Here is a 27,002-nt window from a genome sequence, read left to right as displayed (position 1 = left end):
AAAAGCATAGCAAGTTGTCCTATCACTTGCTAGCTTTTCCATGTGCATATTTACTTAAACTGCTGATCAAGGGGGTGTGGAAGAAAGATAAACCTTAGCTACTCTGTTAAGATCTGGGAAAACAATGTTAAAAGATACTTTTTTTTTTAAATCAGCTGCGGGTTTGTAATTTGAGCAAACTTATTTAAAAATGGTTAGTTAAAACATGCAACTTCAAAAATTGTGGGTGATTTGCTTAAACTCTTATGAGTTTATTTATTTTTTTGCCTCAACAGATTGTAGATCTAAAAATGATGCCATCCTTGTTTAAAAGTAAAAAGTGATGGGTGTGGTGGGTGGATTAAGGAATGGAGAAAAACTTATAAAGATTCTTTGAGCTCAACTGCATGTTACATTTAAAGCATAGTTTGACTCCTACATGCTTGGTTTCTTTTTGTTACATATTAGCCATGGGGGGGGGGTGCTTGATCCAGCTCAGGACCACAGCAGAGTGGGAGGAGGGTTTAACCCTTTTTCTCTGCTGTGTACCCAATTGGGTCCACACAGCTGCTGTTCCCTCAGGTAGAAAACTTTTATTGGCACTAAGTGGAGCCTTCCTTTCATGGAAAATAACTGTCATAGTGGATATGGACAATAGTACAGAGAGAAAGAGTTAAAGCCACCTTCCACCCCTGCCAAGGTTCTGATTCAAATCACCTCCTTCCAGCTGGTATTATTCAGCAACTAAGGGCACAATCCTAACCCTCCGTTAGGCTGGCGCAAGTCCCTTGTGCCTCCCTAGGAGGGTCACAAACATGCTGTAAAGCACATTTATGCCTCCTTGGGAGCAAACTGCACCAGCACACAGAGGTGCACTGGAGCAAGGAGGCTGTATCCTCCGTGTATGTGCAAGCTTGTATGTGCAAGCACAGAGGCTTGCACCAGGTAGGTCATGTCGGCCAAGCTCGGCTACGCACGGGTCTGGGAAGGAGGCAGGGAGGAGGCAGGAGAGAGGCATTCTGGGGTGGGGAAGGGTGAATGGAGGGCAGTCCCGGGGGCAGGTGGGGAGCGGAAGATTGGGCCGGGACCCAACCCTGTTTCCTGAGCAGCATGTAGTGGCTTGTAGCCACTCTGTTCTCCTCAGACTTATGCCACCTCCTGAGATGGCGCAAGTCTGAGGAGACTCATTGGGGCCATGGCGGCTTACCTGGGGGTAAGAAGAAGAGTTTCCCCTTGCCTCCGACTGAGCCACTTCTGGCCCCAATCTCACACTGGATACAGACCTCCTAGCCTGCCTGTTCCAGCGCAAGATAGGATTGCGCTGCACATCCAGCGTATAAGAACCAAATAATGTGCTTAGTGTAACATGTAGTTTGAACTGTAGAAATGTCAGGAAGCAGACATAAATTAAAAGTCCACATAATTTGCACTTGTTTTCAAAAGAAGAGTTTGAAAACCTTTCCATGAACTCCTTTCTCTAGGATGGTCTTTGGATCAGGCCCTCAGTCGCCATTCTCAGAATTGGTAAAGCAACAGTAAATGAGGAAACTTGCTTTTATAGATTGAATGCACGTTGCTCAGTGAGTCAGTGAAAATATGAGCGTTGATATACATCAGGGCTCTCTAGACTCCTGCATGTGGGCCAGATCTGGCACCTTGCCTAATCCCTCTCACTGCGAGTGGCATTTACCGTTTCACAGCAGTGCTGCATCTTTCCCCACTCCATTGCTGCACAGGGATGCTCCGGGCAATCACGTCTGCCCAGACATCCTGCTGCATGGCCTGCTGGGATACTGGGCAACAGACCTGGCTGGCCAGAGCTTCCCTGTACAGTAGTGGAATGGAAAAAGACGTGACACTGTGGCGGAAAGTTAAACACCAGTTGGGATGGGAAGGGTTTTTCCAGGACACAAACTGGATACCACTGATATACATGATCCAAACCAAGTTTTTAAAAAAACTTTCTTTTGAATGGCTCTCACTATAAACCATAACCAATTTAGGGAGGCGTAATGTCAGTTTCCATTATATTTTGTGATAAGTGTTTGAGAGTAACGTGGGGGGACGGTGGTGGTGATGACAGAGAACAAAAAACATGTTTTTTCATCTATGGCAGAAAGCTTTTAGTGGTTTGTGTGCCCTATTCAACAAATAAATTCCATGGAACTTCATAGCTGATTGCAAAGAACATTCAGCAACATAGTATAATTCTTTTTCTACACATAATACAAGTTGTATAACAAGCCAAGGCATGTCTTCTGAAAATATGCAAGCAGTATTTGGTATTCCTCTTTAAAAAAAACCAGGTTTACTAATGAGCAGTGAATGAGAGTGTGCAAGAGTGTTAGGAAGAATTAAAATGTAATAGAGAATAGCAAGGAAGTTAGAGTTCCTTGTCTTAAAATATAAGTGCTTCTGTCTGCCACTTCTCTATGGGAAATGTGTCTGGAACGTGTCTGACTAATGCAGATGCTACTATCAGTTCTCAGTAAGCACCATTTTGTATATAAATGCTGAAACTGGTGCACTTTTAGTTGTGTTATGACTCCTTTAGTTACCTGATTTAAGGTAAATGTAAGGTGGCTGGTTCAGTATACAGTACTTTAAAAAACCCACTTTAAATAAACAGCTTAGAATAGTTACTACTTCATGTGTTTTGCATTTTTTAATATTTCATATGACAAAATTCAGTAGACAAATTCAAACAGAACTTACTTTTAAGAAAACCCTCTTGAAATACATGAAAAATGAAAAATACATGAAAAATGTCAGGATATAGTAACCCATCTGGATTTTTAGGTTTACACCCTCTTAGCATCCTCTGTCCCAACAGCCATCAGTTGGCCACAAATGCCCCATTTCAAGTCCCTTAAGTGTCCATAGACAAATGGACCCCATCCCCTAACACACAATTCTCAGCTTTCACCCAGGTTGGGAATACTCAGAATTGGGTTGGGAATTGACAGTTGCTTGCAGTGTCTTCCAGGGTAAGTGCCCATATTAAAGAGGAGAAGAATGTTTGGGAAATGGGATCCACTGCTGGGCTTTTGACAATAAATTTGTGGATTGGCATTGGTTAGATAGGAAATTCCAGACCACAAGACATTCCTACCTTGCCCCAAATGGCAATCAGGTAGCCTGATGGGGAGTTGAAGACAGCTCAAGTCACACTAAGCCAAAGGAAGCCATGCTGAGGTATCAGCTGCCTTAGATGCACCCCCTTTCCATGAAAATGGTGCTTCCATTTGCCTAGAGACCTTCTAGAATTATCATTCAAAGCATAATTAAGAGATGAATTCAAAATCTGCAATCCTTTCCATACTTGTACGTGCAGAAATATTTTTAGTAAGTCATACATGGTTTTCTTTGAATTTTATTAAAAAGTATTTATCTTGTTATTCTTCCCCTATAGGGGCTAGAAATGGATCCTTGTTGCTATTTCTGTATGCTATTGATAGCAACATAAATATTAACGTGTTTATTGCAAAACAAGTCACATGTATAATGTAGGCTACGATGAAGCTATTTGGTTTATAAGAATATGTGTGTTTATGCATTTATAATATTACAGTATTTATATATTACAGTGTTTAAGTTTGTGGCAATCACTCTTGATATAGTCAGAGGAATGCACTATTATTGCCTCCAGCATTAGTGACTGTGGCTGTATTTCCCAGTATTGGAGCCAAATGCTTCATATCAACACCATTGATCAACACTGGCTATTGTTTGGGAGATATAGAAGTCTGAATTCCATCACCACTTCCCAAAGAAGGAAAGCTGCGTCTCCAAAATGATGATTAGCATTATCAAAGTAGATGGTAGCAACTAACTGTTGTGTGGATAGATGTTTATCATGACAAATGTGCCTTAGCATGGAGAGAGCCTAGTATTGAACTCCATATCATTAGATTAGGTCCTTGTTATATGTATATGTTACTGAAGTGAATGCAAATACATGTTTTAAAATCTACCATGTATGAACAGAATATTACACATGCTATATATACTACAGCAGTGGTTCCCAGTCTTGGCACTTTGACCCATTTTCCTTCTCCGTGGTAGGTCACAATGCAGGAATGACTTACAAGGAGAGTGGGGAGGCCCCTACTGGGTCGTATCAGTCCAGCAACCCCACTCTACTGGCCTCTGCAGGCCTCAGAAAGGAAACCTTGGAAAGCTACTTCCAACCCACTTCCGAGGCTTCTGCTGGCCATTCTGTGGCCCACAGAGGCCTGTAGAGTGAGTCTCCAGCTTGGAGTGACCCAGAAGAGACCTCCACACATTCCTAGTGATTAATTTGGCTTCCAGAACGTCTCCGATTTTGAGCCAAACCTGAGCAAAGGTGGGTGGGAAGGTCCAGGTCGCATTCCACCACACTTGGGCTCATGACCCTCCAGTCACAACCCACAGTTTGGGAAACCATGTACTACAAGCATGGCAGATTTATCAACTTAGTATAGGCATTCTAAGCTATTGGAAATGTATTATTTGCTAGAGTTTGGGGTATGAGGGTTATTCAGTAACGCTTGTCTATAGATTTTAACCAACCTCCTTCTTTCATATAGGTTCTAAAGTTTGATTAAAGGCTTTGTACTAAAGTTCAGAAATCAAGAAAAACTGTGGTTTGATTTTCAAAATGGTCAGACAAACCACAGTCTCTAGAGTTACTTACTCTTATTTTCTATCTGTGGAACCTTCCCATCTATAGAAGCAGGATATACTGGAGGCAGACAGCCATAATTATGGCTTATCAGTTCAGATAGCGCACAAAACCATAATTATTACCAACTGTGATTTGCAAACCCCACTACAAACCATGGTTTCATGTAATGAACTGAACTGAGCCTGAGTAGATTTAATGATTGAAACACAAGTCCTTAAAGATGTCATTTTTATAATGAAAATATCAAAATAGTTCTGTATTTCAGCAACTGAACAAGCTTAGGCTAGTAATTGAAAAAACCTCCCGTACTGTTGTTTAAACTACCCCAAATTCCAGAGTTAAGAATTAAAAGTTTTCAAAATTGGGGGAGAATGTATATATGTTCTAGAGGCATCTCTTTTGGATGACAGTAACATTTTATTATTTTCACTCTAATAATATAACTTTTGGAAGTTTTATAGCACCCACCCATCCATTTCAAAGCATAATTTCTACCATTATAGCTATACTTGAACATTATTTTGAACTGGAATATTTCTTTTCTGGTTAATTTCATATTCCTGATTGTTTTTAAAAGGTCTCACTGAGTTTGCCAGATAACAAATAGAAAAACAGTTTAGGAAGGTCCATGTTTCCATTTCTGAAGCCTCAACAGCAGGAAGCTCAAGAGTGCAGCAGTCAGACAGGGTCAAGCCAGGAAAATTGTTGTGTCCTCAGCATATATGTTTTTCAGGAAAGGACTGTAATAAATTGAGCTGCTGTGAAAGTCATTGCTTTAGCTATAACATGTATCTTATAGAGGCACTTAAAGCTTTTCATGGGAGAAAAAAAGTGGTGTTTATATACAGTTAATCACAGTCATTGCGCTATCTTATTTAATTCAAAGTGCCATTTGATACATGATGTATGCTAGAGTCATTTATAGCATGGGTTTGCAGAGATTAAAATCATACTTTTTTCTATGTTTTCTTCACAAGACTAGATGAGGCCTATTTTCTCAAACATAAAAATAATCAGTATATCTTTTCAGGAAATCTGCTAGCACTGTAGGGCAGCTGCTAGACAAACAGCTGGATAGGGTTACATGAATAATTTGTGAAGAGCAGTACTGATGATTTGGTGATCTGGGAAGAATTTGTTTCAGCTTATAGTTAATGCATTCCTCACTATATTTAAAGTCTTTAAAATGCTTTTATTTTGAGTTTAGATTAGATTTATTTTACCACTGCATGTCAAACGATGCCATATTCAGTAACACTAAATTAATCAACCTCTATTACAAGTGTCTCCACCCTTCTAGAACAGTAAGATATACTTCATTGTTTGAATTTGGATCTTCTTTCCTTTAAATTGCATGTCTTCTGTGTGTCAAACAATTGCACGCTTTCAGGATATTGATTTTTTTTTACCTTTCTTTTCTAGACATTAAATAACTTTTAAAACAGTTTTTATTTTCTTTCTTTTAAAAATTTCACTATTGAACATTAACATTTCCTTTTGTTTCAGCTCAGTTTATAATATAATTAATTGCCAAATTCCAGTTACTCTGTTATGCTTTATTAATAGAGACGCACATCCAAATAGCATTTTCTTAATGTGAGAAAAAGTAGGGATTTTATTTTACACAATAAGGGTAAAAATGGCTTTTGTTTTTACATAACTACTACTTGGGGATGTAAGGTTTGTGCCATGTAAAGTACTAGTTTGCATGCATTCATTTAAATACTAAAAACTGTAGTACTGCTCGATCCATATCTGACTGCTAGGTTTCAATTGACAGCTGAGGATTTGTGACTGGACCATGAATCAAAACGGCAGGCATTTATACCCCAGTGCCAATGAGGATACATTGGGAATTACTTGGCAAAGGTAAATTTTTAATTATTTCCAACCCTAAACTATTTTGGGCTCTTCATTATATGTTTTAGCTGGCCTCCAGGAGTATGTTTGTCAAACTCTTAACTACAAAATATCTCTCTAACCTCTCTTGAATTTCATATTTTAAATTATCAGAAGTGCAAACTGAATCTTATAAAATAGTGTAGTTAAGTGCTTCGGATAGCAAATGTTTGCTGTCAATTATAATATTTGTGCAACATTAAGAACAAAGTGCTAAAAATTTATAGTTGCATATTTTGAATCACGTGAGTTTATATTAAGAGACAATATGATTTTACTGAGAAAGAGGTGACAAGTATAGGAAAATTCTTATTTTTGGAGAATGTAAATGGATACTACCTAAAGAAAAATAATTGAGAAATACAGAAAGAACAGTTGATAGATGTATATTTAGAACATTAATACATTTGTTAAAGTAAGCTAGAAGCCATATGTCTTATAAACTGAAATACAATTAAGTGAAATATCCTTTCATAAAAATTATTTTCTTTGCAGGTAAGAGAAATCTACTATTATGTGACATATTGTATTTGTGACATGAGACATATGTGTACTATGAGACATATATATTTGTGTGTGTGTGTGTGATGTAGTTACTGTGCTAATTGAGACATGTAACTAAGAAGTTGAAAGATAAAAAAAAGGTTGGTAGGAGAGATCATTTGCCAATGTTTTGCTTGCAACATTTCTTCTGACTTTGTAGTCGATAAGGACTCTAAAAAGTATTGTTTCCTTCCACCCATAAAGTGTATGCAGTGAAGATATATGTATGCAGTCTCAAAGATGCATATTTGCAGATGCCTTCTTAAAATTACTGGGACTTACTTCTGCATTAACAAGGTTAAGGTTGGGCTAAAACTGCATCAATGCATGATTGTCATATAGAGGTCTGAGTATTCAGAAGTACAAACTATTTATAATATAGATCTCCTATGTTAGTTTGTTTATCTCTGAAGAGGCTAATTTAACATTTTGCTTGTAATATTTGTAACTGGAAAGCTGGGTATGGAAGTCCAAAGTGCAAATTTTAATTGCACCAACATTTTCTAACAAATAATTTACTAAACTAAACCAATGAAAAAGCAATATTGTTAAAGCTCAGGAATGATTTCTTCAGCCAGTAGTGGACCTCCCCAGCCCCGCACTCCAGGGCGCTGGAGGTCCATGATGGTGCCCCCCTGTGGGCTGTCAACCCCCAGCATGAATATCAGCCCCCCCCCCTCACCTGAGGCTCTTGGAGCCTTGCATGACCCAAGGCTGCCTCGGGGAAGTCTCTCTGAGGTTCCCTGATGCTATAAACTGTGTTTCCGGGAAACCAGAAGCACAGTTTCCAACCCCATTGGGAACCTCAGAGGCTCCTGCAGGATCCTACAGCCTTGTGCCCGGGGCATTTGCCCCTAGAATACAATGGGAGGTCTGCAACTGTCTTCAAACTCCAAATGCACAAAGCAGGGCTGGCCAAAGCTGGACAAGCACCAGAATGGAATCCAGGTTCTGCTGCCCTTTGTTCTTCTATGCATTTTGGCACATATTGGTCCTCCCACCACCATCACCTTCCTACCACCCCTTGGTCCTCAACTTCTTCAAAATTGCCTGAGTGGGGAGGATTATAGGAGTGGAAGTGGCTCTTCTTTTCCCCAGATCATCCAGTTCTGGCCTATTTCAAAAAAGTGCCAGGTAACGGGGGGGGGGGGGTAAAGAAATGGTAACCTGCTTCCATAATGCAGTCCTTCCAGGGTAGTTATCAGGAACAGGTTCTCAATAGTCTTATCTCCTCCTCCAGTGTAGCTAGGTGTTCTCAGGTGTGGGGAGGCCATTGAATTTTAACCTATTCTAAAATATTTGCATTTTTTTCTCTAAATTTGTATGATCGCTACATTAGGTAATAGTTTAATTTATGACTTTATCCTTGAATTAATACAGGTGTTGAAGAGTCCCAATTGGAGTCTGCAGTTCTCCATTTTGATCATATTTTTGCAGTTTACTTCTCATCTAATGCTTTTATTCTTGAAGTGTGTCATCTCCTTATAAGAGGTTTTTCTTCACCAAATTAATCAAAATCTGTTATAACCAGCAGGAACTAGCTAAAATAAACAGTCATATCATGAACCTTAGCATGGAAAGTACTTGGTATGATCAGACCTCTGGTGGGATTCAAATCTAGGCAAGATTTAGGTATTTTATGCCTAATAAAGGTTTTGTTGACTGTTGAAGATTTAGGTACAAATAAGAAATAATGTAGAGCCTGGATTAAAGGCCAGTTGTGTTCATTGCCCTTCAAAGATTACATTGTTTTCAGGATTCTGAACAGTGACTCAAACCAAAGTAGATGTTGCAGGGAGTTCTATGTTATTTTGCTCTTTGACCGTTTCACTCTTCCCCTTCCAGTCAATTTGAGCTTAAAATTACTCTTTCCCAAATGCTTATCTTACAGCCTGTCTAAATCAATGCATCAGCACTGACATGGGCTAAGCTGTATCCCCTCAGGGGGATTTCAGCTCCTGGAGGCTTCCTTGGGATAAGGGGACATTTGTCCCCTTTCCCCTGGGATAAGCCCCAGCATTCACTATGGGTCAACTCAGACCTGGACAGGGATATTGCTTGCACAAGTTCACGTTGGTCCATGCAGGTGAATCGTGCTTGAGAAAGAGGATAGGATATGGTGTGCACCAGTGCCGCCAATTGCAGCCCCTCCTGGCCCAATCCACCCACCCCTGCCCACATCCTTTCTGTTCCACCCCATTCCCACCGTCCCCCACCCCTATGCTGGACTTAACAGTCAAGATTCTCTTGTGGGCGTTCCAACAGCACACACAGGAAGGTTCCAGCCTTCCTGCTGGCATGCCAGCTTTCTGCAGAGTTGCAAAGTGCTTTATAGTGCTTCTGCAACAGTGCATGGTGGCAGAACATGTATTCCACTGACAAAGGCCCTGTGTAGGATTGGGCAGAACTGACACCTTTCCTTCTTGTGTTACTGACTGCAGCCTCCAAGCCTGTTTTTCAGTTTTAAAGAAAAAACCAGACAGACCATCAGCAGTTGCATCTAGCCTGTCCAGTGCAACTGAACCACTGCCCTGATTCTAATTTATTTCTGTCATAAACTGACTGGGTGGCCTTATGAGTCACTCTTCATCTTTCTCCCAACATTGGCTGGGCTCATTCACAAAAAAATGATGGGGTGGGGAAAACACTGCCAACCAAGCCTCCAGGGGAGATTGCCTGAAAAATAGTCTCTATCATCCTGTAGATGGAATTCCGTGGCCTTACTATTACTGGCCTGTGAACTATGCAGGTCTAGCCTTAGGTCTGATAGCTGGACAGCTGTATCCCTCCCGGCGAGCTTTACTTCCTTCTGTGAGCTGGGTTGGGAGAGATGTTTAATTCAAACTCTGACATAAATCTCCTGTGTTTGAGAGTGCTTTGATCTACGAATCTGTGTTCCTTTTCTGATTGAATAGCAGAATGGGTAGCAGAGTATGTTTTGGGAAGGGTACCTGCTTATCCCTGGCACTTTGGAGTCATTCCTTTGTGCTACAGTAAGTAGTTTGCTGTTTGTAAACCTCCACTGAACATGAAAAATTGTTTAGGTGACCTCCATTGACCTTCCCAAGCCTCAGAACAGCTCTCAGGCGTGACCAGAAGTCAAAGACATGACCTGGAAGTGACTTCCCGTTGAGGCCAAGTGACCTTCTGAGGAGGCAGGGAAGCCCTTGGAGTGGGTTACAGGATAGCGCAACTTCCAGAGGGTCTGGCGCAGAATCTGATTGTGGTGCTGGGACCCTCAAGCATCAGTGGATTTTGGTATCCACTATATATGGGGAAGTAACATTTAGAGTTTGTATAGTGCTTTTGAGTATTGAATGTGGTTCACATGAATTATTTTGAATCTTTAGTATTATCCCGTGAAGTAAGTATTATTCAAACAGTGCAGAAAGTGAATTGTTTCTCTAATTTGGCTGCAATCCTATGCAGTGCTACCACTGCAGGCACTAGTGTTCTGGAAGCAGTAGCAGATTTACAGTAGTCATGAACAGTGCTGTGGCAGTATGTGAAATTACATGGTTCTGGAACACTGCCGGAGCAGCTCCACACATGGCAGCAGGGAAAGGAGTGCCCACTGATGAAGGTGAGTCAGTGTGGAGGGTGTGAGGCGAGAGGGGGTAGCATCCAGCCTGGGCGACTTGTCCTGGATGCTTTCCCCTTCAAGAGCAGCTGGTACTGCCCCTTTGTTTCCTCGAACTTGTGCCAGTTAAAGAGCTGGCACAAGTCCAAGGAGACCAAAGAGACTCATTGGAAATTGGGAGGCTTACATTTCATTTTTTGAATATCAGCCAGGGATGCAAAACAAGGTGGAGTTGCGACTGGAAGGCAGTGGGCCTTCAGAACTTTGCCCCGCCATGTTTCGTATCCATATCATGTCTCACTGTGTGCTATTATGTGCAGAAAAAACTTAGATGCTTTTCTCTATGTAAAATAGTATGTGGTGAGTCGTGATCAGGAACAAAATAGCAACAGGAGCAAAGTCCTAAAACTTCCCTAAATCCCTGTGGCTCTGCTCCATTTTGCGGGCACCCCCTGCTGCTATTAATAAACAAAAGTAAAATCCATCCATTCCATGTTATGCATTCTGCATGATATCTTTTGACTGTTGGTCTCTACGCTAGGAGAAGTTTCGTAATGGGGTTTTCTTTTTTGTACTGTTTGGTGCAATAAAAGGTATATACTGGGACTTCTCATATTGTTGCAATGTGCAGGCCAGATCCCACAATGTACAGAACAGAAAAATGTTCTCATCGGAGGAAAGCCACAGGAATTTCTGTAATATTACTAATTTCATTTTTTGTGTGTGGACGAGAAGCCAAATGCCTGATGGAGCAGAATTAAAACCAAAGCTGATTTAAAAATCCATTAATGCCTCAAGAAGGAGGCCTATATGGTAGGGATGGGAACTCAAGTCAAGTGACTTGAGTCCAAGTCATGAAAATCAGCATTTTTCACTGACACATGGAGACTCGAATCACGTGCATCAATGACTCGAGCACTGAGGCCATTTGATTTGGCACTGTTTCCCCATGCATGTGCACTGGAATCTGCCTGGGTGTGCTTGCTTACTGTTTTTGCTGTGTGAAAGACCTCATGGAACCATCATTCAGACCAGGCAAACAGCAGGGAAGTTCCAGTCAGGAGGCAGGCACGGGTTGATGTTTTGTTTCTGCATCAGGTGGGAGGCGGGAATGGGCTCTCTTGCCCATCTTTAAAGAAACTATTGGTCATTGGACGAAGGATGGGCAATCTGGGTTTTTTTTCCTTTGGATGAGGTAGGGCAGAAGGAGGAGACCAAAGGGGTTCTTGCCTTGAAATTGGCTGGAGAAGTCCAGGGAGGGGGAGGAGGCGGTTCGTAGTCATCACGCTTTCCAACCACATGGCTGGCTCCTGTGCACTCCAGTAGCATAGCTAGAGAGGGTACAAAGCATTAAGCTTAGTAGGGATCCTAACCTTGGCTTGCAAAGTGCTAATGTTGCACAGAGCCTCACCGCAGGCATGCAAGTGGCCCACTCTCCTTCAGGCGGCAGGTGAAAAGCACCACAACTGACAGACCCCAGAGAACGTCATGCCATAACCCTGGCAAGGGTCAACATTATTCCCTCAAGGATGACAGCTGGGAGATATAGTAAGATTCCCTATCAAGACTGTCTTCGCCCTTGTAACATGGGGTCGGTTGAATCTCTTCCACATATATTTTTCTACTGTCCTTGGCATAATAGTGCCCGCTCCACCTATCTAATGCCCATCCTGGTTAATAGGGTGGGTCTTCCAGATACAGTAAAAAAATTAAGCTGCTATTAAATGATTGCTCACTCTCAGAGTTGAAAATGGTTTCAAAATTCTTGATAAGCCATAACAACTGAATGATGTTTTCAATCCTATAACCGAGAGGGTGGCTGTCTGTAGCTGATGGTGGCAAGTAGACCCATGAGAGGCTATCCAGTATATTCTATATGTTAGGCCATTATGTTCTATATGGGACAAATATACCTGATTTATTTAGATGTTATATATCATAGGCTTATACTCACTACTGTTGTTCTCCTTGTTGTGTTTGTTATGTAAAGGTCTGATCCACCCACCCACCCACCCACTACAGCTGCTTCTGCCTGCTTCTGCTTCTGCCTGCCACTTCTGCTTCTGCTTCTGCCCAAGGAGGTTCTACTTACACCCAAGAAAGCAGGTGTAAGGAGAGCTTCCTTGGGTGTAAGCAGGCAGGGCAGCTGTTGTGCTTTTTTGTGGTCAGTAATGAGGTAGTTCTGCCTCACCTGCCACCCCCACTCTGAAGGGGAGGGGGCCGCTTGCACGCCTGTGGTGGGGCTATGCTCCTGTTGGGCTCTGTTGTTACCCGGGAGGAGGAAGCCTCATTGAATGACCGTGCAAATGGGACTACTTCTGAGTAGAACTGCAAAGGATTGGGTCATCCTGGTAAGTCTTACAGCTGCTGTGCGTGACCCTTCTTCCTCTTGCCGCCTCTCTCCCTGCTCTTTCACAGTCCACCCCGCCCCTCCCACATTGTTTACGGATGGGATGGGGACAGCAGGGGAGTCTTTAATGGCTTCGCACAAAAAGTGTCCAGTGTGTACCAGCATCTGTGAGATTTGATTTTCAAGCAGTGGCTGTCCTGCTATTGTACTTCTGAGTTGGGCCTAAATTGGGAAACGGTTAGATATTTAGTAATTGCTGAACATGTAGTGTTTTCTGCAGTGTTAAAAAATTAGTAATAGTGTTAGAGTACTAATTGTCGAGTATTGCAATTTCTATTTTCAAAAACAGAAAAACATAGTTTTTGGTGCTGTTTGGAAGGGTTAACTACTAATTGAACATAACTTTTGCTGGGCCGAGGCAGTAGGCTAGCATTTCCTGCTTTCACTTTGTTATCTTGACACAGAAGTACAGTACAACAGCTGGCTTGTTCTTGGAGCTCCTGAGGAGAGCCTTATTCTCAGAGTGCTGAATTTCCTTTTCAACCGTAGCTGTAGGGGTGTTCAAAATGTTTGACTTTTTAGAGCAGCATTCCTTGCCCCCAGCCCCTCTGAAGGGTTGTGATGATAATGCTGATAAGGCAGTGAAATGGAATAAGCTTTGGTCTGTGGGGGAAGGGGGGCTGAGAGCTGGAATTTTTTTTTTTTAAATTTCAAATTCCAGAGTCCAACAAACATGCAGACTTTCAGAGAACCAAATCAATACCACATAATTCCACAGGTGAAAGTTTGCAACTTTGGACAGCAAATACTGCAGTTAGCCAGAGGGTTATTTTCTTGCTTGGGATAAAAAGTAAAAACTCAACTTTTGCAAATGCAACAATGAAATGAAAACTTTGCTGCTAAAATCATGAGCAGCAGGAGAGATCGAAAGATTTCGAGCTTCTATCAATTTGTCACTATCTCTGCTATAATTTCACCCAACTCTCCTATAAGGAAATATGTGTAGAGCATTATGTTTCCTTTCCATCTAAGCAAACATCTTCTGAACACTTCCTAAGAAATTAATTGTATTCCAACCAGACTTACATGCTGCCATCCCACAGGAAATGGGTCAGCAATCCATTAAGATGCCATTAGATAATCTAATTTGGAACTTAATCTCTAAATTAACCATGCTCCATACTTGAAGCATACTTGAGAGAGAGGAAAAAAAGTTTGTTTGAATCGATAGGGGAGCCGAAGCGTGAAGAAAGCTGTTTGTTTTTTCTGTAGCGGTGGTCACGTCTCAAGCCGTCTGGTAACCAGGAGAAACCAGACATGATGTAATTCCAGATTGAACTTGAACTTCAGGGACTTAGAATGGGAGAACAATGGACCATAGGAATCAATAATGTCCATTTTCCACATGATTATGTTTGGTGCTTTAAGTTAACCTTTATGGAAGAAGCTGCAATGTGACCAAAATGAGAGAATCCACTGATAAAATGTTAGAAGAAAAACCACTTTTTTCAGCTGTATTTTGAGAGTTGCACTGCAGATTCCAGCAGGATTAGAAAAGTTTCCCGCTCTGCAGTAAACCTGTTCTGAGCACTCTTTGTTCACTTAGGTAGGATAAACTTAATCTTATGTTTCCTGTGAGATGATTTTGGCAGTGTTCTGAGGAAAGGAGGAGCATGATTCAGAAAACTCCCAAGTGGAAAGTGCACTATTAACTCTTTGGTGACGCCAGTATTTCACCCTGTGATTTTTTTTTTTTACATTGTGCTTTCTTCAACCATAAAGAATTTTTTTTAGCCTGCTAGTAGTATTCAGCCTAACATTTATTGAACAAACTCAATGCAATGCTAATTATATTTACATAAATGCCTATGAAGGCTTTCATTTTGCTGTGCAAAAAAAAATAAATCAAGAATTTACAGAAAATGAAAAGAAACAGAAAGGATACTGTGATTACCTGCTTTTAGGAAAACAAATGTTTGAAAGTTTTGAGAAGGAAGGAGTCAGGGATGAGTTAGAGAAACAAGAACAGACACTCTAGGAGCTGAAATACCTATGGTTAACCTCTTCTGTGCTGGATTTTAAAACTACATTTGTGAATGTAACTTCATTGGTCTTATTACTGGCTTATTCCAAATAAGCCATCAAGTATTTTATCTTTGCCTAATATTTGAAGCTACAAAAGTAGTAATAGATTTTTGCTTTGTGTTTAAAGAGGCTCCTCACAAATGTATGCAGGGCCCAAATTACTTTAAATGAGAGGAATGATGAGCGATTGTACCATTAGAGATATTAATTTCGCTGACTTCTAACTTCTAATATAAATACATGTGGCATTACTACGCAAGAATAACTGATTGTTAGCCTGAAATACTTACTCCATGTGTTTCATATTGGGCAGTATGGTTTTCTGTGCTGGTTCTTTTCTGACCATTGTTAGATCATAATGTACTTGCACATTTTAAAGGCTTCAGCAATGTTTGTAACATCAGGATAATCACGATGACTAGGGCTTTCAGGACATCATACGTACTAGGTAAGGAAGCTAGGTCATTCTGGTCCCTCTAATACAGGGGTGTCCAAAGTTTTTGGCAGGAGGGCCACATCATCTCTCTGACACCGTGTTGGGGGCCGAATTAATTTACATTTCAAATTTGAATAAATTTACATAAATGAATATATTAAAGATGAACTTATATGAATGAATGAAGGTCTTGAAGTAGTTCAAGGCTTATAAAAGGCCTTGCACAAAGCAAAGCTGCCCTTTCCTTTCCTGCTGCTACTGCAACACAGACGTGAAACAACAAGCAGTGGAGGGAGCCCTCATCCTACAGCTCACTCGAGAGGCCAAACAGTTGCCCTCACGCTGAGAACAGTTGCATCGGGCCAGTGTGGGCTCCAACAAATCTCTGGAGGGCCAGAGGCTCATTGGAGGCTAGGGGCTCCCTGAGGGCCACACAGAGAGGCCTTGAGGGCCGCAAGCGGCCCCCGGGCCGGGGTTTGGGCGGGCATGACTTAATGACTGAACAACAACAAGGTCCACAGTATGGGTTTGTCTCAGACCTAGCACCAGGTTTTTTGGGTGGGAGAGTACAGGTGAGGATTAATCTCCTCAGAGATGCTTATCACTGTTAGAAATAGTTAAGGATACACAACTGTAGGGGCCATTAGCTGCCGTATTCTGTAAAGTATGTAACTGTATACGTAACTGTATACGTAACTGTAGGCGCCATTTCTGCTGTATTGCTGTAAAACACTCTTCTGTAGTTCTTGGAATACTTCTTGATATTCACTCTACAATTTGAATTTCATTTTTCTTGACAATAACAACTCTTTAAAGGCTAGGCTGAGGGGGTAGCAACTCAACCAAAGTTGGATTTTTCACAACATTACAGCTAAACAAGCTTTCCCACATGCAAGCCCAACATTTGCTCCCATTCTTCTCCACCACCAGCGTTCCTTCTCTAGAAGTACAGATCAGAGAACACATGTGAGCAGCTAATGTACAATCTCACTAATTTTGTCCCCACAACTGCTCACTCAATCATATAAACATCAAATTTAAAATCACTTTAGCACTTTGGGATCCATTCCCAACAGGATTGAGTCCCCCTGAAAGGGCATCAGATAGTAGATCTGATTGTTTTTATTACTTCTAGTCAGGTTACACAAGCTCTGTGGATAGGGTGTTATTTGCTGTACAGATCAATCAGAATAACACATGTTTGTAAGTGCTGGTTGAAATTGAAGTTACCTTCTGGTGCTTGAATTAGAAGTACAAAAAAAAGGACTGTCAGGTATCTTATTACAACTACCCTTTTACCCTCTTAGCTGTGGTCCTTCTAGTCTTCTCTGTATTCTTCAGTATTGCCTCAAAAAGGACCTTGGTAAACATTATGTATCAGTTGTAGGAGAGGGATTCAGGGCCCAATCCTATGGTCCGCACCGCGCCTCTGCGGCACGGACCACAGTTGCAAATGTGCTGTAAGGCATGTTTGCAGGGCTTACCACCGGGCTCCTGCCAGAGGTGGCTCAGTTCTGGCCAGCACTGAGCCACCGGCCGGCCGGCACCTACATTCCGCAGCTCGGCAGTGCCTGCGACCGCCGGGCTGCGGAACAGCAAACGGGACAAGGACAGGGGTGTTCCAGGGAGGGGGGAGGCCAGTGTGACAAGGGGGAGGGGGCAGGGAGGCCGGCATGACGCGGGGAGGGAGGCGTGCCAGAGGCGTGCCTGGGGCCGGGCAGGAGGTGGATTCGCGGACCTCCGCTCCACAGGATCCTAGGCACTCGTAGAGGCTGTGTGCCTTACACAAGCGCCTTTACTTTAGTGGCACCCTTTGGGTGCCACTAAAGAAAGTAGCCCCACTGTGGGGCTGCCTCCCTTACCCGGGGGAAGGGGACAAATGTCCCATACTCCTGACGTGCCTCCCGCGGAAGCGCAGGAGGTGCCGGATTCGGCAGCAGCCCTTGTGGTGCCGCCAAGCAGGGGCACCCCAGGCAGCTCAGGATTGGGCTGCCCGTTAGGATTGGGCTGTCAGACATTAAGCATCATTACACTGGCAGTTTAGTAGTCATCATTTCTTTAGTATTTTTAAGCATACAAAATTCATCACAGGTACCTCATTTTTCTCTGTGGCAAATACAATACGTAGACGTCTATAGACCAATGTTTATCAAACTCTCAGTCGGGACTCACCAATGGTTTGCAAACTGATTTTTGGTGGATCACAAGTTTTTAAAACATTAAAAAAAATTTTTTTTCAAGCACCCTGGCCTGGTTTTCAGAAGAAAATCAGTAGCTGGAATGCTAACCTGTAGAATGAGGTTCATACCCCAAATTAAAATGTCAAATTTTCCATTTTCCTCTGTTGTGCCATAGGTCACGTGTGATCCCAGTTTCAGCCTTTTGTCTGACCTGGAAGTACCTAACTGCACATCTTGCTCTCCAGCCTTCTGGGTACCCTGGAATGACTGTTAAGGTTTGGGGGAAGTCTTTGAACTCAATTTCTAGGGAAAGTATAGCAAATGTTATAGCAAATGTATAACACATGCTATATGTAAGGTCTCCAGCAGACTTTGGCACGCATGACCCTGATTATTATATATATAGTCGAGTGCAGGGGTGCCCAAACCCTGGCCCAGGGGCCACTTGTGGCCCTCGGGGGCTCCCGATCTGGCCCACGGGAAGCCCTCAGTCTCCAGGGGGCCTCTGGCCCTCTGGAGACTTGTTGGAGCCCGTGCTGGCCTGACACAACCTCTCTCAGTGTGAGGACGACTTTTCAGCCTCTCACCTGGGCTGTGGGACGAGAGCTTCCTCCACTACTTGCCGTTTCACATCTGTGATGCAGCAGCAGCAATGAAGGAAAGGCTGACTTTGCTTTGTGCAAGGCCTTCTATAGGCCTTGAGCTACTGCAAGACCTTCACTCATTCATATAAGTTCCATCTCTCTAATAAATTCATTTATGTAAATTTATTCAAATTTTAAATGTAAATTAATTCTTTTTTTCCTCAGCCCCTGACACAGTGTCAGAGAGATGATGTGGCACTCCTGCCAAAATGTTTGGACACCGCTGGTCTAGTGGGTCGCAATAGATTGTCATTTTTAAAAGTGGGTCCTGGTGCTAAAAGGTTTGGGAAGCACTACTATAGACTATTGTACCAAAAACAATGAAAATGCATTTGATTTAGTTTTCAGTTTCCCAGTTTTTTTAGTTGATCTTAAAAGTGCAAGTTTACTGGAAGCATTTTTATGTTTCAGCTATTGGCACTTTCATCAATGAAACTTGATTCTAACAGAAAGGTTTGTGTTGTATAACTCAACTAGCATACTAGTGGTCAGAGGCTTGTAAAACTCCCGTGGGATCTGTGTAGTGTTAACACATGAGATTTATCCTTCCTTGAGGATTCATAAACAATATTGACAAATATATTGCATGGTACATTTTTATATGGTCATAACATAAGATGGGTGGTTTGAGAGGTTTAGATAAACATCTAAATTAAATTTTTTAGTTGTGCTGCAACAGTCCTATTGGTAATTTACTGTGTTTTATTTTCATTGAACATTCTAGCCCCCCCCCTCCAAATAACCTATTGATCTCCTCACATACAAGCACAAGATGTGAAGGTTGTTTCAAATAATAATAATGTGTTCTTTGTCCACAAAAATGCTTTTGTCCACTACAGATACAAATAAATTACTCATGCTCTGAAAATAAAATCTTAAAGATGTTTCACCTTATTAGTCCACATAATTGACAACCTGAGACAGATTCAGATGACCAGTTTTTTTGCTTATACATAGATGTGTTTGAAAACGGTGTTATTTATTTTGCTCAGAAGTAAGCCCATTGTGTTCACTAACAGTTGGGCTGTAATCCTATCCTAATCAGAAACAATACAGTAATATTCTAATACAGTAGGCAAGTCCTTAAGTATTCAACTTGTAGTATTCATCTTTAACTATTCATCTAACTTCTTGTAATGGTGGCCTAATGTCCTAAATGGTGGGAGCTGCTGTAGTATAGTGGCAAACAGCACAATCCTATACATGTCTACTCAGAAGTAAGTTCCATTTAATTCAGTGGGGCTTACTCTCAGGCAAAATGTGTATAGGATTGCAGCCTAAGAGCCCAATCCTATCTGTTCCCCACCTCACCACCGATACAGCCACAGCAGAAAGGAGTGCACTGTATCCAGTGGGATGGGCTGGATCAAGAGGCTATGGAGTGGAAAGGGGAATTCTATAAGCCTTATCACTCCGCAATGAGTCTCCTCGGACCTGCACCAGCTCTTTTATCTGGTGCAAGTTTGAGAAGAAGAATGGGGTGGAGAAGCTTGAAAAAGAGGGGAAAGGTTCTGGCGCACACTATTGCTGCAAGATCAACCTCCTCCCAAAGCCTCCTCACCCTTGTTCCTCCCCCTCACCTAGTTTTTCTTCCTTCCAACCTATCCCAGTCCCCACCACTGCCTTATCTTTTCTGCTGGTTTTGCTGGAGCCTTTCAGCCTGGTTGGAGTGCTGCCACTACCTTTGACAGCCTTTTACAACAGTAGAAGAATTATGCTGTTGTAAAGCTCTGCCACAGCCATCCCAATGTCTGGATAGGATTGGACTGTAAGAGACTGAGCTGTGTCTTGATTCACTTGCCCATTTTGAATCTCATCTCCACCTCCAATAGGAGGCCTTGGGCAAGCCTCTCCCTCTCAGCTACAATGTGAGGGCAGTAATACTTACCTGATAGGGTTGTGGCAAGGTCAGCATCAAGGTATTATACATGAAATAATGCACACTCAGAAAGCCCTATACAGGGTGGAGCCTGTTTATCTGTGGATCTGGCTCAACACGGGTCCCCCCAGACCCGTTCTGAGCCAGACCTGGCCCCACCTGAACCCTCCAAAGCAACTGGAGCTGTGCTCCAGTCGCCTCTAGAGGGCTTTCTGAAGCCCACAGAGGCCACGAGCATGATGTTTTTAATGCCTTATAAGCATCAAAAATATCACTTCCAGTCTCCCTCCAGAAACCTGAAGTCACTTTTTTTGGCCTGTTAAGCCATTCTGAAACCTGTAGTGGCCACAGGCGGATGCGCACAGCCTCTGCGGGCTTCAGAAAGCCTCCAGAGGTGACTAGAGTTCAGCTCCGGTCACCTTCGGAAGTTTTAAAGGGGCCGAAACCACAGATCTTGGTATTCGAGGGGGTTCAAGAACAGATCCCTTGTGGATACTGAGGCCTCACTTGTATAAATGCTAAGTATAATTATTAAGCCATTTTGTGAGATTTTCCTGGTGCAGCAATGGATACACTCTATCCTAAGAGCCTGTTCAGGGGCACAGCCAGGACTGTATTGTTAGAGTAATTACAGTCACACTCCTTGCAGTTTGTCTGAGCACAAGCTAAGACAAGTTGTTAGAAAAATGGTTGTTCAGGTATGAGGTTGGGTGGCTTTCAATTGTTCTTTCTTGTTTAGGCTGTTGTTACTACAACACTTTAAATTTTTATTCTGCTTTCTCTTTTCTTTTCCCTCAACAGTCCTGGTACCTGGGCTAGCTTGGTCCCTTTTCAAGTATCAAACAGGACACCAATCCTGCCCACAAATGTCCAAAATTATGGTTTGAACCTGATTGGAGAGCCTTTCCTTCAAGCAGAAACAAGCAACTGAGGGAGATCGAAACTGAACAAAATACTATAAAAGAAAGGAAGACAGGACAAAAACGATGACAACATATGAACCTGAAGAGAGAAGAAATATAGACCAGCAATTGCAGCACTTACAATCACTAATTCCCTTAAGGTTGAAACTGTAACGACGTCAAAAAAGGGGGTCGACGATATTTCACTGATGAGTAGAAAGATGCCCCTCCTAAGTAGCCTTTGTTCTATGAAGTCCACTGGGAAATAGATGTTCTGTCTCTGACAATATACTTTAACTGAACTTTCTAGATGCCTTAATATTTGCATGATAAGCTAGTTTATTGGTTTAGTATTCTTGTTGTTTACGCATGGGATCACTATTCCTAGTTAGCTCTCGAAACAAAGGCTGGGAGGCATCAACAGAGCTGCAGGAGAATGAGGGCCTTGAGCCAGTTTTTCTAAGCACTCTGATTTCTAAAGTTTTTGTTTTTTTGTTTTGAAAAGGAAAACAACAACAATGTAGCCTTTAGTTATCAATCCAAATTTATTTAATTTTGGCCCTTAACCTAGCCTTTTCCTAGTGTGTTACCCAGTTTGGCATTTTAAGGAAATCATTTAAACGAACAGGCATTTTATAGAATCAATGCCTCACGTTAGCTTCAAAAAATGTGTTATCTTCTCATATGACATTAAAAACAAAAAGAGAAAGACTAAAAAAAAAATTCCCCCACTAAGGAAAACACTTAGAGGCAAGTGCAATTTAAAAATTATATCTAAAGGGGATCATTGTTATTATAAGTCCTTCAGCCCTTGGACTCTAAATTGAGGGGATTAAAATAAAAAAAAGAATTTCAGAGTATTTGGAACACATTTATTTTCCCCTCGGTTTTGAAGGGGAGGGGGAACATTAAAAGGCATTACTGAAATCAAGACAAATCATGTACTCGAGAAGAAGAAATTAATTGAAACACAGCACTTATGTTGATTTAGCTTCTGCCTCCTTGGAGGTATTTTATTTATTTAAAGTTACTGGTTGGATCAAGAACCCATAGAAAATATGAAAGGTTCTATAAAACCTATATCACAGAGACGGAAAGAGGCAAATCCATGTCACGGGGGCACAGCTTACAGTTTACAAACTGAGGAATGCCAGGCTGTTGGGCGGGTGGGGGGTAAAATATATTTTTAAAAAATGCACTCTTCAAAAAAGCCTAATAACAGGGTGCTGAAAACTTGCATGGTGCTCTCAGAAATTAGCCTTGTTTGACGGATTTCTCATATTGACAGTAACATGCATGGGCGGATACATTTTGCCTCTATGTCTCTATAAAAAAAAATTAATTAAAACTACTCTATCCAGTAATCCTAATTTGCACGAAGTTATAATGTCCACATAACGTGCCTTGCCTTGAAATCTAAAAAGTGACATCACTACACTTGTTTTGCTGCATTTATTATCATTTTAAATCTTTACCATTTTTATGACAAAATATTTTGTACTCCAGATGGGAAAACAAAAAAAAAAGTGACATCATGGATTTTTTAAACAGGTATAACTTTATCTCACATTTATAAAGCATATCATGGCTGTGTATAGTTGCCGCTTAAAAATTGTAATCGACCAGCAATATTTTCAGTATTTTGGTGTTTTTTCTATTAATCTTTCATGTTTTTCATCTTCCAATTAATATTGGGGGGAGGGGGTTCAAATTTATACGAATTATGCAATACCAAGTTTTGCCTATGTAGGTAGTGCTTTTAGCTGTATTGGTTATTATAGGTAAGTACACAGATTTAAAAGACAAAAGATTAATGTATGCTTTTTGTTTGTTCGTTTGTTTGTTTTAATTGACCAAAGTGGGTACTGCTATTTTTGCAGTGTGATGAGGTCCTTTTGTGTACTGAGAGACGGACAGGGGATTTTTTTTTATACATACATATATATATTCTGGGGTGGGTGGGGAGGATTTTTAACACTTGACAGCATAGCTGTGAAGCAGTGCACCCTTGGCTGGGTGAGGGCTACAAAGCGACTTTTCTGCCTACTGTGATTTAAAAAAAAATCTCAAAAAGGTGTTTTCTTTTTAACCTTTCACCTGGGGTGCAAGCTGAACTCATTTCTGGTTTTAAAATAATAGTGGTAATAATAATGATAATGATAAACAAATAATACTAATGGATTCTGTTGGAGGCAAACTTGACTTGAGAAAATCTTTACTGTTTTCCCAGTTTAAGACCCACAGAGAGCAACAGCCTTTAAAAATGTTGCAGCATTATCTCATCTGAACCCATAGGGAGATTTATGAGGTAAGAATAATTGTACCAGAATGTCTGTACAACTCTTGTATTTGAGCACAGAAAACCAGGTACAAAATACATGTATACCATGTCAATGGCAAGAAACATAATAGTTGCTCACAAGGAAAGCAGCCAAAGCTGCCTGTTTAGGAAGCTGAAATGCTTCTTCCTGTAGATGTCACTCCAGATAGTGCTAACTCGCGATTCCCTAGTGTTCAGGAAGAAGAGTCCCTCAGTATCTCAAACCCACAGTACCCTCTTACCATAGGAGCAAGGAGCTTCACCTGTCCCTTTGCAAGACAAGATTGGCAGCTTAATAGTTAATATGAGAAAGAACCCTCCCACACCAAACCAGCATGGCAACAACAATTTTTGTGTACACCATTTTCATAGTTACACAGGGCCTGTATCTTCTGGACAGCAAAAATGAAAGGGTTGAGACAGCACATGAACTCTTTCTAGCTTTCTACGTTTGTCGGAGTAGTTGTGAGAGGGAGCACTTCAGGGTTGTAGAGATGCAGAGATGGGTTCCTCTCTGACTAGTTGTATGATATAAACAGGCTCTAAATTCCATGGAGATGGCAACAAGGAGATGATAGGACCTTGTTCATCTGTATTTCCAAGGAGAAAGCAATAGTCTATGCAGATGGTAGCAATCTTTTTTAGGGGGGAAAAACATAGTGTTTATTGAACGTTCTCATGTTGTCATTGCATAGTATATTTCATTCATTTAGAACATTTATTGGTGGTACATTTCATTAAAAGTAACAGAACAAAAATGAACATAAATAAATAGATAAATAAATAAGCTTCATGCTTGGGAAGGGAGGCCCTGCCTCTCAACGCATCCAGAGTCCATATGTTGTATACTATGTTTGTGCAGAAGTGTATGCATATACAATGAAATTGTGCAGTTTGTGTTGTGTATAGATTATACCAGTGGTTCTCAAACTGGGGCATCACAACACCCCAGCCTGTGAACCACAGCCTTTGCCCCCTTAAGGGGCTGGAGAAGGCAGCAATGTGATCCCCAGGATTGTGCCTCTGGAGGGGCAAGGGTTTTTTTCTTAAATTATCTTACCTGCTGCCAGGGGATGCGGGGAGCCCTGTGGAGACCTCTGCAGGGCTCCTTGCGGCTTGTAGGAAGTGAAAATAGCGATCATGACCCACTTCTGGGCTGCAATTGCAAAACCAGAAGTGGGCCACAATAACTATTTTCACTTCCTACAAGCCGTGGGGCTCCCTGCACCCCCCTGGGCCCCAGCAATAAGTAAGGTAGGTTAAGAAAAAAGCCCCCCTGCTCCCACAGCGGCACGATTCTGGGGATCGTGTTGCTGCCTTTTTCCCTGCCCTTGAACAAACGTACCTCAGAAGTTTTACTCCCGATAAATTTGAGAACTCGATTAATTTGAGGTTATACTATTTAGGCCCATTTGGAAATCTGTATCTATATTGGGACTGGGCTGAAAATATTCATCTCAACACTGAGTTGGATATTTTTTCAGGGGGCACATAAAAGTATCCAAAAGTATTTCAGGGACTGGGAAGGCAAGCAGCTTACCATTCTCTGTAGGGCAGCTTCTTACTCTAATAGCAAAAGCCACCTTTGTGGAAAGCAGCAGCAGCAGCCATGAATTAGGTGGTGCTCCTCTTCCTGGCATTGGTCAGGCACCATTTTCTTTGTTGGAATACACCAAGGAATGAAGCTTTTCCCAGTGCATTCTGGGAGAAAAAAGGTGGCCAGCATCTGCCACTGTCAAACACTAATTGAGACAATGATAGGTTTTGTTGTTAAGAAAATCACAACCGCCCACACAAGCCACTTACTGCCCCCAATCCTAACATATTTTTCATTACTTTGTTGGATCCCCCCACAAAAGTGCTGTACAGTTTTGGGGGAAAATGGAGGAGGATTTCAGTGCATCAGTGATGCACATAGACCCTTATACAAACATAGTATTTATTGTAAAGATACTAAATGTTTTGGTGTGGGGCAACTAGCATGATCATAGTCTTCCCCATTGCCCCATAGCTAGAGTACTAATGCCTCTACAGGGCAATTGTTCATTTAAGTGTGTGTTCTTCACAACTGACATGGTATACATGTATTTTGGAGTTTGAACTCTGTACCTGAATACAAAATCTAATGTCAGAACGTGCCTATAGATCATGGCTGGCATCCTCAGGTAACCTTCCTCCAGAGCAGAGTCCTTTGGAGGAAGGAAAACTGTGACTGCTACCCTATAAAATTGAGCGAGAATTTCAATTTGCTGTTGACGTCATCAGATGTTCACAGGCAGGGCATTTGACCCTCTATAATAAGTTTATGGAGAATTTCTTTTCCAAAAATGTTCCAAGTGTATTCATATGTAGTACACAGCTTTGCATAGATCAATCTGAGCCAAGCTGGATGCCACATGAATTTTTCCCGTTAATAGAGAAAATTTAGATGTAGAACTAAGATCTTTATTGCAGTGTAACTATTGGGTGAAAAGAATACCAAGACCTATTTTATATGACTTACTAGTGGACTAATGGCTACAAGCCTAAAGGAAATGGGTAATAACTGGGTGACATTTCTATTCCGATACACCCTTATTAGGAGGGGGAAAAAAAAAAGATTTGGAAGATTAGTATGTTGAAATTAGGAAGTCCTTAAAGTCTACAGCTCTAACCAAGAGAACCATATTAGGACTTCCACTAAGTTGTACATGCATATAATGACTTTTCACAGCATCTCCTGTGTGCTGCATCAGAAGCCACTTTTGAAAGTGCCCCATATTTCAAAGCTGCACACAAGTCTACTGTTAAAAAAGAAGGTCCCATTTCACATGAAGAGCTTACTCTGTGGCCTTGTAGAGCACAGGCTACATCTCTATCAATTTCCATGTGAATCATCGCTAGCCGTGAGTTCTCCTTTTGAACTGTCTATAAAACAATGATGAATATGATGGTAGCTGCTGGTGGAGCCTAGTCTTTCTCTAGAGCTTCCCTGTCCTCTGATTTTGGGACTGTCAGTGTTGGGGCTGCATCAGTAGAATATTTTCTAAGTGAGTTGCATTGTCAAGGCCAAATGACAGTTGCAAAGTTAAAGGAAGACTTTTTTTTTCTTTTTATCATAAGGTTTGTACTTAGCTAGACCAGGGGTGTCCAAAGTTTTTGGCAGGAGGGCCACATCATCTCTCTGACACTGTGTCGGGGGGCTGGGGAAAAAAAGAATTAATTTACATTTAAAGTTTTAATAAATTTACATAGATTTACATAAATGAATGTATTAAAGATGAACTTATATGATTGAATGAAAGTCTTGCAATAGCTCAAGGCCTATAAAAGGCCTTGCACAAAGCAAGGCTGGCCTTTCCTTTGCTGCCGCTACCGCATCACAGACATGAAACAAGCAGCGGAGGGAGCCCTCAACCCACAGCTCACGCGAGAGGTCAAACAGTCGCCTTCACGCTGAGAGCAGTTGCGTTGGGCCAGTGTGGGCTCCAACAAATCTCCGGAGGGCCAGAGGCTCATTGGAGACTAGGGGCTCCCTGAGGGCCGCAAGTGGCCCCAGG

General features: G+C 41.7%; 1 protein-coding gene across 11 annotated transcripts in view; it reads left to right on the top strand.

The window, feature by feature from the left end:
* The window catches only part of NFIB (nuclear factor I B), a 265,788-nt gene that overhangs the window by 235,171 nt on the left and 3,615 nt on the right, over window positions 1–27,002 (top strand). For 9 of the 11 annotated variants that reach the window (XM_066617107.1, XM_066617102.1, XM_066617101.1 and 6 more), the window contains 2 exons: window positions 6,426–6,514; window positions 21,043–27,002. The exon at window positions 21,043–27,002 is cut by the window's right edge and continues 3,615 nt beyond it. In XM_066617107.1, the coding sequence (XP_066473204.1) occupies window positions 6,426–6,514; window positions 21,043–21,172 (219 nt within the window). In that variant the 3' untranslated portion in view covers window positions 21,173–27,002. The remainder of the gene's footprint in view (window positions 1–6,425; window positions 6,515–21,042) is intronic. The other 2 variants (XM_066617108.1, XM_066617113.1) reach the window with 1 other exon arrangement.

Source organism: Tiliqua scincoides, chromosome 2 (assembly GCF_035046505.1).
Source record: "Tiliqua scincoides isolate rTilSci1 chromosome 2, rTilSci1.hap2, whole genome shotgun sequence".
In the NCBI taxonomy this organism is placed as follows: Eukaryota; Metazoa; Chordata; class Lepidosauria; order Squamata; family Scincidae; genus Tiliqua; species Tiliqua scincoides.
This window is presented reverse-complemented; position numbering and strand designations above follow the sequence as displayed.